At 39.4% G+C, this 13,747-nt stretch overlaps 1 protein-coding gene and 1 pseudogene across 10 annotated transcripts in view; both read right to left on the reverse strand.

Moving 5' to 3' along the window:
* Nucleotides 1–13,747, reverse strand: part of LOC6734375 (microtubule-actin cross-linking factor 1) — a 75,984-nt gene that overhangs the window by 55,867 nt on the left and 6,370 nt on the right. For 5 of the 10 annotated variants that reach the window (XM_039291781.2, XM_039291779.2, XM_039291776.2 and 2 more), the window contains exon 1: nt 11,453–12,023. In XM_039291781.2, coding sequence (XP_039147715.1) covers nt 11,453–11,549 — 97 coding nt within the window. In that variant the 5' untranslated portion in view covers nt 11,550–12,023. Of the gene's footprint in view, nt 1–11,452; nt 12,027–13,747 lie in introns of those variants that run through there. The other 5 variants (XM_039291759.2, XM_039291760.2, XM_044922574.1 and 2 more) reach the window with 2 other exon arrangements.
* Nucleotides 174–6,389, reverse strand: LOC120284383 (annotated as a pseudogene).

Raw genomic sequence — 13,747 nt, forward strand, 5'->3', positions numbered from 1 at the left:
CCGGCGAAACGGAGATTCTTGCCGGCGACTGACTGCTACTGGTGGTGGCATGATGGTAGCTCTGATGATGGTGCGTCGTCTGGCGGGAGCTGCTCCGCTTCATGGAGTTGTTGCTGCCCGGCTGCTGCTCATTGGGATCGAAGCCCAGGCGGTCTTTATAGTAGGAATGCGATGTCATCTTGCGGGTGGCACATTAAAAGACTCGGGGATACACTCGAAACACTTTGGGTGATGAACAACACACTCCTCAACTTTCGCCGCAAATTCTTTTTTTTTTACGATTTTTAGCACGTTTCAGAGTTTATGTTTGTTTTGCGATGGCACTTTGTGATTTTTATTTTTTTATTGCTCTCGGTTTGGATGGACCTGAAGTTGAAGTTGTCGAATTTAAATACAAATGATTGTGAATTTTGTACGCCTAAATTAGCTGCGATGATTCAGCTGCAGACGCAGCGATCCGCGTACTTGAACGTGAACTCATCGGAAAACAGCAATTGCAAATGAGTTGCAATTAGCGAGATACCAAATTCGAGTGTACTAAGCACTAAACTAAATTTAAGTAAAAGTTCTCGTTCAGGAAGTCGGCAATTTGCACACACTTGCAAAAATAAAAATGTTGTCTATTTTTAAACCAAATCCATTCTGAAACATTTAACAATCTGTAAAAGTTTTTCTTTTTCTAAAATATATTCTTCATACTAAGTATTATTTTTTGTAACTTTATGAAAAGTCCCTATAAACTTTACTTTATAATATCCATTGCTAACAACAAGATCAAGTTTAATATTTGAAATAAATATTATTCCATCACTCGCATCATTTTTACTGTGTATCTCGGAAGCGTTTTAAGTTTTTCTATAGCTGGTGTAGTTGACTTTATGTTTTTGTGCGTTGCCGGCATTTTGTTCCAATTGGCCGTTGGCCAAAAGAAAACGTGCTGGGCGAAATGTATCTAGCAGATACACTGGCGTACATGGTGCATTTGTCGCCAGGGGCGAACGAACTGGCGACGCCATGTATCCATCAGATACAGCCAGAGATATGGGATACCGAGATAGTGAAACACAATGGGAGAAGGGCGCGATCGAGATCGCTTCACTTTTACCCGACAGCCAAATTGAAACTTATAGAGATAAATTGAAACTGAAATCAGACGCAGCTGCACACACAAAGCTCAAGTAAAAGCGAGCACTTAATTCATTTCATTCCGTGTCCACTTTTTTTCATTTTGTATTTCATTTCTTCTTCTTCTTCTTAAATTTTTTGCAATCTTCACAATGACAAAACTGCGATCCAATTTTATTCGTGTACTTTCATTTGCAAAATCTCCACTTCTGCCCCGATTTTGAAGTTACTTTCGGTGCTTTGTTTTTGGGTGGGTGATTCCATTCAATTCATGAGGTCAGCTTGGAGCCGTATTTCTGGCTCGGACCCGCAAGCACACAATAAGTATAAATAAATAAATGCCTAGACACGCAACCAGCTGCGGGCCCAGGAGACGGGTTGTCGCTCTGATTAGATACGAATACAATTATATATACCCAAAAGTCGTATGTAGATATGGACGGGCGAATTTCTTTCGCTCTCTCAACTCATTTTTTATTCAAATGTAGTTTATTTACTTTTCCAATGAGGTACTTGGATTCTAATCTGAAGTTTGCAAAATCGATTTGTTTATTGTTAGTCAATTCATAGCTATTAACAAATTAATATTCCCTCAAGAAAGTGACTTGAAATAACTAATTTTGAAATTACTACTTTAATTGAAAGGGTGTATAAACTTCGGCATGCCTTCTGCACTTTTGTCAATTTGTTTGCATTGTCTGCTTTAAATTTTTAATTTATTTATGCAAACGCTGGGCGTAACGTAGCTAAATGACAAACAAACAATTTTTCTTGGCCGTTTCTGTGAACTTTTACTTGAATTTTGGTTTAGGTTTTAGATTTGGCTCATTTTTTAGATTTTTGGTTTTTTTTTTCACGGTTTTTGTTTATATTTTCCATCGTCAACAGTTTTTCGTGTCTTTTTTGCATCTTTCACTCTGCTGCAAGTGGCTTTCAATAATTTTCACTCATATTTTTTGTTGCTTGTTATTATTATGGGTTTTTTGTTATTGTTATTTGCTGGCTGCTTGTTCCGTGTGCATTTTCCATTCACATGCAAAATTTCACACAATAAATTCACGGAAAATATTTCCCCACTGCCACTGTCTGAACTTGGCTTTTCGCCTCTCTCTTTCTCCCTCCTTCCACTTCTTCTTCACCTCCCACACCTTCTCCTCTTCCTCCCCCACTTTGTGGCACAGTTATGGCAGTTGTGCATTTTCTCTCATTTTCTAAGCCAGGTTTAAACGGGAGAGCCGGAATTAAGTATGCCTGGCATGTCAAGAAAGCCGTGTGTTCAGAACTAACAGGTAAAAAGAGAGGAGATAGAACGCGGTGAAGAGATAGGGGCGGAAAAGAGGGTGCACTGAGAAAAATGTTATTTAATTGAAGGAAAATTTAAATGGCTTTTAATCCAGCTATCTAATTTACCTAACCTCTTTTGTGTAGATAAATCCTATAGTAATATATTCTATATATAGAATTGTTGATTTTAAAAATTAAATAAACAGCCTACAACACATATTCTTTTACAGTTACATACAAGACCGTTACTATACAATACATTTGATTTTAAAATACATTTTTAAACTATTTAAAATATTTTCTTTGGGTGTATAGAGCGCTGCATGCGTTTGGCATGACTAATTTGTCTTTATAAAGGAAAAACCTAAATGAAATGAAATACACACTACAGTGCGACTTTGTGGATTTTAGTGCGTGTGCAGCGATCAAAAATCCGAGACCAGATCGCCCCTAAAGAGCAATTCAAGCTCACCAAAATCTAAAGGAAAAAAATCTGACAAAAACTGGTTATTGAATGAAAAGCCAGCCGACGACAGACAACAAGAACAACAACAATAACAAGAACCACAAAAAAATGGCAAAAACAACAACGCACAACTAAAAAGAAGTTGGGAGAAGTTGAAAATTTCTCGTTTGCGACAAGCAAATATCTTAGAAATGCAACACAGCTGCTTGGATTCTTTTTCTCTTTTGAGAACTCTGTAGTTCTGAGTTCATGGTTTCCATTTATGATTTCCTTTATCGGTTAAGTTTATTTAGGACGATAACACAACGATGGACATTTATACACAGTCCACTCGATTTAGTCATTTATTTATTTTTATAGTGTTTTGACGTCTTTACTGCTGCTTCAACACAATTTTTGCACTAAAGATAAACGCGGTTTGTTTTATATAAGTTTTGAGTGTTGATTTTGATGGCAATTTGATTATAATTTTGCACTTTGCTTGAGTTTTCTTCTCACTTTTTTAAGGGCCAAGTTGCGTTCGTTAACTGCGCGTAAGTGTGTGCGTTAACAAATTGTTGTTGCCACACCATACACACACATATGTATTCATATACGGACGCAACGCACGCACACACACAGTCACTGGTAATGGAACGAAGTTCTAGCAGATAAACGCCCAACCGCTCGGTATCGCGGTTCAAATTTGACTGAGCGTCGCTGTGTTAAGCGAACTCACTTGGGTGCTGAGATACCGATACAACTGCAAGAGCCACAGAGATACAAGAGCGAAGAGAGCACACAGAGCGTGAGAGAGCGGGAGCGGGGGCGAGCGATTTCAGGTGAGTGTGAGTGAGCGGAGCAGGTGTACTGCGTGATACTGTTGTTGCCAACAGTGCTCTCAGTGAGCAAGATCACTTGTCCAATTTGCTGCAAGTGAATAAACTCACATACTCGATTCACTAACGTGTTCATTTTTTCAGTTATTCACTCGCTGGTCATTAGAAGTTCATTTCGATCAATCTGATCAAATGATCATGGTTCGAAATTGATTAATTATTTTAGTATTGGGGCGAAATATTAAAACATATTTTCGTAATAAATATATATATCCCAATCAATTGCGGATCAAATGCATAAATGTATTGTCGGCAAGTTAAATTTACTATCTGAATAACTCTTTTTATCTGAATTCACTCAAAATCAGCTCGAAGCGCACTGCGTGGCCGGTTTTATGTGGGATGATAAGAGCGTAAGAGCAGCAAGTCAACGCTCTTTGAGCGCTCCAACTTATTTCGAAGCTTAAGCCGCAACAAGAATGACCAAAATTGTACCTCTAAAATGAGCGATATTAGGCGCACTGAGAAAAATCTATGATGATTTAGCAAAATAACTTTGCCGCTTAAAGTCTTGATCTCAATTTAAACGTCTTATTGCATTCGGAAATATTTAAGTTATTCAACTACACTGCCCATTCATAGTTCATTCTTATAGAATATTTTTTCGTGCAGTGCATGCGAAATGAAAAGAAATTCCTCATATTTGGTCAGAGCGTTAGCTATTTTTCTGCGGGCCAGAGGAAGCCGCTTAAACATGTGGGTTGGCCGAGCAGCGAGTGTACAAAAAGAAAATAACATAAACCGCTAATGGTCATGGCCGTTAATAAACAGAAAGCCCTAATTTGGCTCTCGTCTTTCTTGTGGTTTATTAGCCAAGCCGCAAAGAAATGGTCATGGAAATAGAGAGACCGCAGATCGACACGCACTTGTAAACAAATTTGAAAGCTGCAGTTGAAAGAACTCTTCTGTTTGTCATAAACACAAACACGCCCGGCGGCCAAAAATAAAAAATGATGTGTAAAAATAGTAGAAGAATCCATAAAAATGTACGATGCACCAAGATGAGAGCGCAGAGAAACGAGTGATTTTCAATTTTCCCACTCAAGAGCAAAAACTAAGAGCGTCCGATCAGCTGAGATGCTTTAGCTTTTGGGCCTATTGGCTTTTTGAAAAAAAAAACGCGTTATGAAAATGAAAAGTGGAATTGCATACGACTACAAAAAGTAGAAGTGTAAACCCATCTGAAAAGCAGGCTAACGAAAACAGCTGTTTTGCTTTCAACGGAAATCCTATGCAGACGAATTTCAGTCGAACGAGTGTCTCAGCGAGTAGTAATCACTTGTATTCGATCATCAACGTGAGTCAGGTCGAAAATGTGACTAAGCCTCGCTGTCCATAAATGAGTATCGAATTTTTGGCGTAGGCTTAATGCGACCAAGTTGGCCTTTTTTCGGTTCTTTGGCCAAAATTATACACCTAGACACACTTCGAAAAAATCCCACATTTTGGGTAATTGTAATTCATATGACAGGTTTATACTTTAATGAATAAAGCTGAAAAATACTCTAATCTATATACCATTCAATCGAAAATACTTGGCTTTTGACTCATTTTCAATCGGAAGCCACGTTGAATCTTGTATTTTACTCGCTGTTTATTTTACCTATTTAAAATACAATAGCATTTTCCGGCCGTGTGGGTATGGTCTTTGGGCCCGCCTTCGCTCATTTGCATGTCGCTCAGCTGGAGTTTCAGTCGCGATCTCCGTCTGGGTCTCAGTCTCAGTCGAGTGATTGCCGCATCTAGATAATCCAATCCATCTACTCCAACACTTGGCAGTCATCCAGTTTCGCTCTTGGTCGGCCCACTTCCTCGAGTGGACAACACAATCGATATATGTATAAATAATCCAACTGTTTTTTCATGCACTTGCTGTTGTGGTTTTAATTAGTAATTGGCAATCGCACATCGTTGAGCAGATTTTGAATTACCAGGGCCATTATCAATTGGGGGTGTTGCGAGGTGGAGGTTTTTTGAAGAGGGGCGCCATTTAATTGCCAACTGATTGTTATGGCATTTTGAATTGCCTTCTGGCACGCCATTGAGTTGGGCTACAAAAATATATATCGAGCTGTTGGGAGGAGCTGGCTGGCAATTTGCATGCCAATCAAGCGAGGATTTTATCGAAGCCCAAGGAACTTGGGCTTTGATTTAAGACAATGCATTGTTTGCACAAAACTTAATGGTTTATTAACGATTGAGTGGACTCACCCACTTAGTCACTGATCAACTGCTGGGCAGCAGCAGCTGCCGCCCATAACTATTGCCATGTATTACTAAACCGCTGCCCACGCTCCCGCCCAAAGTCTTCGGAATTCCGACTGTCACAACCAACATCCGTCTCAAGGCAACCAGCAACCAGCAGCACAGCCCCAACAACCTTACAAAATAAAAAAAATAAATAAAAAACTCAACTGAAAACTCAGACTCGAACTCAGACGCCGCTGCAGACAATTTCCCGTTTGGTCTCGGAATGCCGGCAAATTGAAATTGCAATCGAGAAGAAACGACAATTTATTCGCACTACGTCATGTGCTTAACACACTTTGTCACATAAATCGTGAAAAATGTACAATTATTCTTGATTTTCAGCTTATAGATACACAAATTTATAGAGGCTTTTTCAATTATGCCGTTTATTGAATTTCTGAAATAAAGCTAAAAACTATTATAATTTATGATTTTTTTTTATTATTTTCCTTGCAAAATATGTTTTTTAATGCCAAATAAAATTCAATCGATAACGCAAGTATTGTCACATCGTCATTTTTTTATATTATTTATTATTTTTATATCAAGAACAACAAGTTACTAAGCTCTATAATGTTTTCCATAGCAAAACAAAAAAGTTAAAAAACAATTTAGAGATTGCTAATACATTACTAATAAAACAACATTACATGTCAAAAGTATTACGCATGCAGAAAGTATTTATTAAAATAAACACACTACTTAACCAAATAAAGATTGTGCCCTTTAAAATTAAATCGCTCTGAATTTTTTAAGTTCGCCTGCTGCGAATTGAGACATTATCCGCATTAAGTTTTTGCAACTCTCGAAATAATCAGAAAGATATGTGTGTCAATGTGGCATTTGGTCAGGCTTATTGTGAACAGTCACAGTGTAAACAAGTCAGGATGGAATGCCGGCTAAGTGGACTCCCCCACTGCCCCAAAACTCCCAAACCACAAAAAAGTTACATTTTTTGCTTTTGACTGACTGATATTCCCTTATATTTTTTTGTGCTGACTTTGTAAACAAAGGTGGCGAAACGGGAAAAAACAATGGTATATGGAATATTCGTGTAAGCTCACTTCACTTCACTCCAAGGGTGCCCTGCCCCGTGGGCCCTCCTCAATGGAATGGGTTTGGGTGACCCACTGAAGGCAGACAGTCCCCAGTAGTGAGTGTTGTTACCCATCCCCCAACCGAAAAAAGTAAAACTGGTTTACAACACTAAGTAGTGGGCGTTTCTTACACTGGCAATAAATATACTAACTTTGAAATGTGTTTGTAATTCATAGCAAATTTCAAATGATTTCATTACTTATTTAAAATACATATATCATAATCATATATATCATATATCATATATATCATAAAAATTGAGTTTAAACCTTCACATACAATTAATGATAATACCTTCCTACAACAATGGCGCTTTGTTTTTAAAGTGTACTTGGTTTGCTGTTCACTTTTATTTGCGTGTAATGTCATTTAAATGATTGCTCGATAGCTGACAAAGGCCAACTTGTTTTGCAGCAGTGACGTCATGGTCACTCCACCCACACATATGTGTATGTATGATATCGGCAAAAACATCGCTGTGATATATATAACAGGTCATAAATATCCATAAATTGATATTGGCTGGAGCTGAGATCATTGCAATTTCTGTGAAAGCCACAAAAGCAGGAACGCCTTGAATGAAACTCCCACAGAGCTGAAAAGTAATGCCACTTGATCTAGCGAAATAAAAACATTGCACAACATCTGCGGAGTATAAATATATAATTTATACGTACATATGTACATATATCTTCCCCCTCGATATAAAGTATCTTGACCTCGAATAGTCCGAGTGTCTCATTTCGTGGCTGTCGATCGTCACTGGCAATTAGTAGCGTAATTAAATATTTGTGTACAAATAATTCGTACGAGTGTGTGCCTGCGTACATTTTTATATAGATTTTATTTATATTCAAGTGCTTCGGCGGTCCTACGCTTTGATCCACACTTTTTGCCTCTCATTTGGAGTTGACAAATTGACACACAAAATTGCTTATCTTAATGAGTCAGAAGAGTTTCTCAGATACAAATACATACATATATTGGGGTTGCGGGGGAGCCAAAGTCGCCCGCGGATTTGGGGAGACAATTGTCTGGGAAAGGTGCCATATGGCGTTTTGTAGCCTTGGGGGGAGTTAGATACCCAGATATTTACTGCATGTGCGTGTGAATATGAATCACGAGTATCACCTGCCAGCCAGGAAATCAAGATGTTTGTTTGGCTTTAAACGCAACAGTTTGGTTTGGTTTGCACCATTTTTGGTCATTATTCTTGCTATATAGAATCTTAAATATAGTATCGAAAGGGTATCAAAAAATTAAAAATATTTAGTGTGAAGAACGTATCAAATCATTAGCGATTCATTCAGATGTGTCATCAGATTTTAGTCATTAGATTCCAGAACATTTAAAAGTGCCATAACTTAAGACGAATAATTACCGAAAGCAGTCGCTGGAAATAGAGAGATAAAGTTATGGGGAGTGGGGAAACATAACGAACGAGAAATGCAAATTGAATTGAAAACTAATTAGAGATATCTATACAAACACAGGCACAGCCCATCGAGATATAGATACACAGCTGCAGAACGATATGGAGACACGAGAATACATAACGACAATTAAAAAACCCCAACGCTAAAGGGGAATCGCCGAAAACAGAGAATGCGAATACGAAATAGTACCACATACACCCAAAGTCCCAAAGAAACAGAAGCAGAAACGGGTAACAATTGGAGAATAAAACAGTCTGCAACAGAGAAACGGTTATCAGTTTTCAATTAACAACATCGTGTTATGTCGGTAGGCGTATCTTCAACTTCCAGATACAACTCAAAATGCCGAAAAATAAAAGCAACCATTTCGTCTGATAAAAATACAAACGATTTTTATGGCGAAGCAATAGGGAAATTGGTAAAATGCTTGATCATTATTGAGCATAATCATCATAAACTTTTATGAAATTCAATGCTCTATTTCTCTAATATACTTTTCTTTGAAACTCAGACAGTTTGACCTAGTGGCATAAATATGTCATTAAAATACAACTCTGCTGACTTCCTTGTGGCAACTGTACTTCCGGTGACGGACGCCGCCTGTTGCCGGGCTAATTTACCCATTAAAACCGATCGTGTACGTAAATGTGCTTGGAATATCTAATAGTTTTCCGCCACATAAACGTAGAACGTAGACACTCGCTAGATTTATTAATGAAATCTGTACGATGCAGCGATCCAGGGGATTGGCGGCACCCCCTCTACAATTTGCGATGCGATTTCGACCAAGCCTTTTGACACGGTAACTAAAAAGTTCGATAACGATAACGCGATAACGAGCCAAGCACTTCATCAAGACGCTGTCGATTAATGGTAATGGGACAGGCCAGGTGATAACACCCATCTAAAAATAAATGCTGTCGAATTTGCTGTCAAAGTAATCCGAAAACGAAATCGAAAATGGCTCGCTTTAACGTATTATAGCATGGCCAAAAACCAAAAGACAAAAAAACCTAAAAAATATTGCCTCATACCCACACGCAAACGTCCAAATATTCAAACACCAAAATTGGTTCACTTTGCGCAGGCGTAGCCAATAGGTGAGAAAATCAAAATGCAAGAGTAAAAGTTTAAAAATATACATACAAAGCACAATTGTAAATAGAAGACCGTAAGCAAATATTATTCAATCGAGGCATTAACACATCTTTCAGCTGATCCAAAGCAATGCGATTAAGGGGGCGTTATACTCTTTAAAGGCAATAGTTAGTTGTTTGCTTTTTTTTCCCCCCTTTTTCCATGCAGTTGGCAACTGTTTGTGGGCAAGTTTTCCGCTTTCCGTTACATGCATTTGGCCAAATTGTGTGTGGGCTAACTGGCTCAGGGCTAATTAAAACTCAGCGGCGAACAACGAGAATTATATTGGGGGGAAAATACACAAAACTGGGTACAAAAAATAGCGAAAAACTCCATTAGTCGGGCGAAAAACTTTTGATTTCGCACGTGAAATCGGATTTGGGTTCGGATTTGGCTATGCAATTGGAATGGGCACATGAGGGAACATATTGTGGAGGTGTCTCACTCTCTGGAGGCCTTAATCCCAGACATCAATCTCAATTTATAAATATCTCCAACATATACAAACCACATGCACAAAGCTCGTTAAGGTAAAACGAGTTTTGTTTTCATTTTCATTGACGATCTTGGGCGTTTCTTGCTTATTGAATCAATTTCAATTGAAAGCAATTACAACTGAACGCTGACGCATGTGCATTGTCATGCTGGAAGTGTTATATCTTAAATAAGATTAAATGTTTCATGTAGAGGAGTTGTTGAGATCTTAACAATGCCATACATAAAAACCTTAATCCTATAACAAACCCAGCTTTAACTCCAATCTTGATAACTCCAATATTTAGTATGTGTGCAATGAACCAGAAAACGCATGTTGCAACCAATCTGAAATGCAATTTATTTAGATGGGCTGCGTTCTGAGATTCTTTCACCGCTCGACAATCCCTTGAACTGCTCACCGTCAGAACTTTATAATAGACATACATAGTCTGGGCACAATGCGACAAGTATTCAATAGACATCGCATTCTAGTGCCTCCATTTGTGTGTTAGCCTTTTTACTTGATTATTGTGCGGCACTAACAATGCCCTCAGGCATTGCGACGGCGACATAAATTTCGATTTTTCAGTTGCCATTGCAAAAAGTGCCAAAGGAAGGGAGATTGGGGGTATACATAGTATATCTAGTGCATACATAGTTCTGTGGGCCGCAGAAACTCCGTTGGCGGAACAGAAATAGAATCACAAGTGACTGACAGACAAAACGGCAAAGCTGGCACAGGGACGGGTTATATGGGGATGGATAAACAGGGGGGGGACTAAAAGGGGAGCTGGGCTGGGCGGAGGCTGCAACCGTTAGCGTGGAATTAGCGCATAATAATGCTGCGTCGTCGATGCAAAATGGCTGAAAAGCGAGTGGAAATGCGAGCACAGTTTGGCCAGCACTGTGCCGCATGCCAAGTGCAATGAACCGCCGAGAGGTGGTGCGGCTGCTCCACCGTTGGGTGGCCCCGTGTGTGGTGGGTGGGGGCACGGCGAGTCGGCCAAATATTTGCTCAACATATTGCCATTTGAATGGAGCTATCAGCCTGGGATTACCTCAATTGCGTTACAGTGTTCACTGGCTACATAGAAATGTTCTTCTTACACAAACTTCTAAGCAATTATCAACTACAGCGGTCGCTCGTTAGATACAATTTAAATTTTTATATATTAAAATAATAAAACATTTAGAGCCATCTTCCTTTTTACTTCAACTTTAAGTGCTTCTTAACGAGCGAACACTGTAGCACTTTCTAGGTTTAAGTGTTATCAATTGAAATGGTTTGTGGATGCACTCACCTGCTATGCGGAGAACCGCACGATCCGCCGGATCCAGCTGCAGGATGCTGAGCGGCTTGTCCTTAGCCCATTCGCTAAGGGATTCGCGATCCATCATGATGTTGGCGGCACTCCCCGTGGACGCATAGATGCGGCGTCGCTGGCACAGCTGCTGCTCCGATTGGTGCAATCGCGGCTGCAACTGCAACGTGGGGCACGACGGCGATGGTGCGGACGGTGATGGTGACGGCGAATGGTGGTGGTACGGATGATGATGATGGTGGGAGGATCCGTGGGATCGACCGCCTCCGACGCCGCCGAGGAGTGCCGCCTGCGGGGAGTGGGGCGACTGGGGGGTGGAGCGCGAGCGGACGTAATTGCGGGGGGACGCCGTGTTGTTGCCGTTTCTTGTGGCTGCGTGGTGCGGAGGACGGAGAACGGTGAACGCAGTTTCCCGACTTTTCACGGATGCGTATGTGCTGCGGCAGCCTCTTGTGTTTACTTTGATTGCACTCGAGTTTCCCTGTACTTAAGCTTAATTTTTAGCTAACTAGAATTTGGCTAGCAACATATTTGCTAAATTATAATACTTAGACTACAGAGAAATGAAAATAAAACGAAACTTTAGTCATTTAGTGGTAATTTTAAAAAGAATATATTGTGAATCGCTTTTTTTTTAAACTAATTCCGGAATTTTTTAGTTTGTTCTTAAATTACAAAATTGTTATTTCACTTATTTTGTCCACGAAATTGCCTTTTTTAATAATTAAAGTTGTCTATTGTATTTCAGAGAATCAAAAAGCCCGCTTTCATATTTTATTGCATACTTCTAGGCTGGTTGCAAATTAAAGTTTGAACTGTTTGCACACACTTATTTGCATATTTAATGGGTAAGAGTCGGTAGTGGGTCACAAATACGGGGTAAGGAGGAAGAGGGGCGATTTCCACTGCCTTATCTCTGTGCTCTCATTTACTCGCAGTAGGTCATTGGCAAATTAAGCGGAAAACAATGATCCATTAATGTATAAAAATATACATGAGAGCACTTGCTGATAATGCGGCACAGTTTTAAAGTAACTGTGTCTCGGCTATTTTTTCGAAGTAGAAGTAAATCGAATTTGCAACGAAAACGAAAAGAAACCACCAAAAGAAACGGCAGAAAGAAAAAAGACAACAGTAAGCGTAGTTTTATGTGTGTGTGTACCATATGTGTGGGCATGAGTGGGAAATGCATCAAAATGTCAACAAAAACCGCAAAGAGAGATGAAAGAAAAAGAGAGCGACCGGTTTTTTTCAGTTAGAAGAGAATGCGCATGCGCAAAGTTTAAATACCGGAAATAAGAAGGAGCAAAAAGAGTGGAAGAGAGAGAAAGATAGCAACACAGGGAAAGAGCAGAGCAAAACATTTGTATGCAGTTGTCCAAAAGCCATAAAAGAACAAGAAGAACTAGAATTGTTATTGCTTTTGGCCCGTTATTGTGACTTGGTTTTAAGTTCAAGTCTCTCTTTCTTTCCGTTTATACTTCGCTATCTCTCTCCCCCTTTTATATTGGCAAAAAACACAATGGGTTGACAATATAGAACCAACAATCTTCTACAAAATATTTTTATATTACTAAAGTCATAATATCACAATTTTTATTGAATAAAATAGAAATTTAATAGGATCTAATAGGAATTAATCAGCAATGAAATGGTCCATAAACTATTTCCGATAATTGTATATTTTATAATATACCCATGAAACTAAGATAGCTGAGCCATTTCCTTTTACAAATGAAGCCTATAAAGTAGAAATAACTTTTAACTACTTAATTTAACTACTAAACAATTCTGCAGTGCTATTCATATGTCCGCACCTGTTTAGCAGCACGGCCCGATTGCCAATTATCGCTGCTAAATTGTATTATTATTGGGTATTGGCGATTGCCGCGTGGGATCGACGACTTGCGGGCTTTTATCAGCTGCTGCCGCTGGCACATAAACAAACTCTAACTGTACAACGTGGAGCGTTAAATAAAATCGCTCCATAAATGCCAGCCGAACGACTAAATTTGGAATGAAGGAGGGGGGCGGGGGGTCTACGTGGAACGTGCGCGGGGCGCCTGATCAGATTACCGCCAGTTGCTCTCAAACTGTAAGCACTCAACAGGTTGACAGACGGCCTTTGAATAAAAAAAAGAGTTATCAAACGATATACGAGCGGATAGAAAAGACTGTAGTATTTGGGGTTTCCAGTCGTTGGTACGGTTACCTTTTCTTCTATGTGCGTGATTCGGTTTTCTTATCAGTTGCCAGCAGATAAGCGAGGCATTG

The sequence above is a fragment of the Drosophila simulans genome, chromosome 2R, assembly GCF_016746395.2.
Source record: "Drosophila simulans strain w501 chromosome 2R, Prin_Dsim_3.1, whole genome shotgun sequence".
Taxonomy (NCBI): domain Eukaryota; kingdom Metazoa; phylum Arthropoda; class Insecta; order Diptera; family Drosophilidae; genus Drosophila; species Drosophila simulans.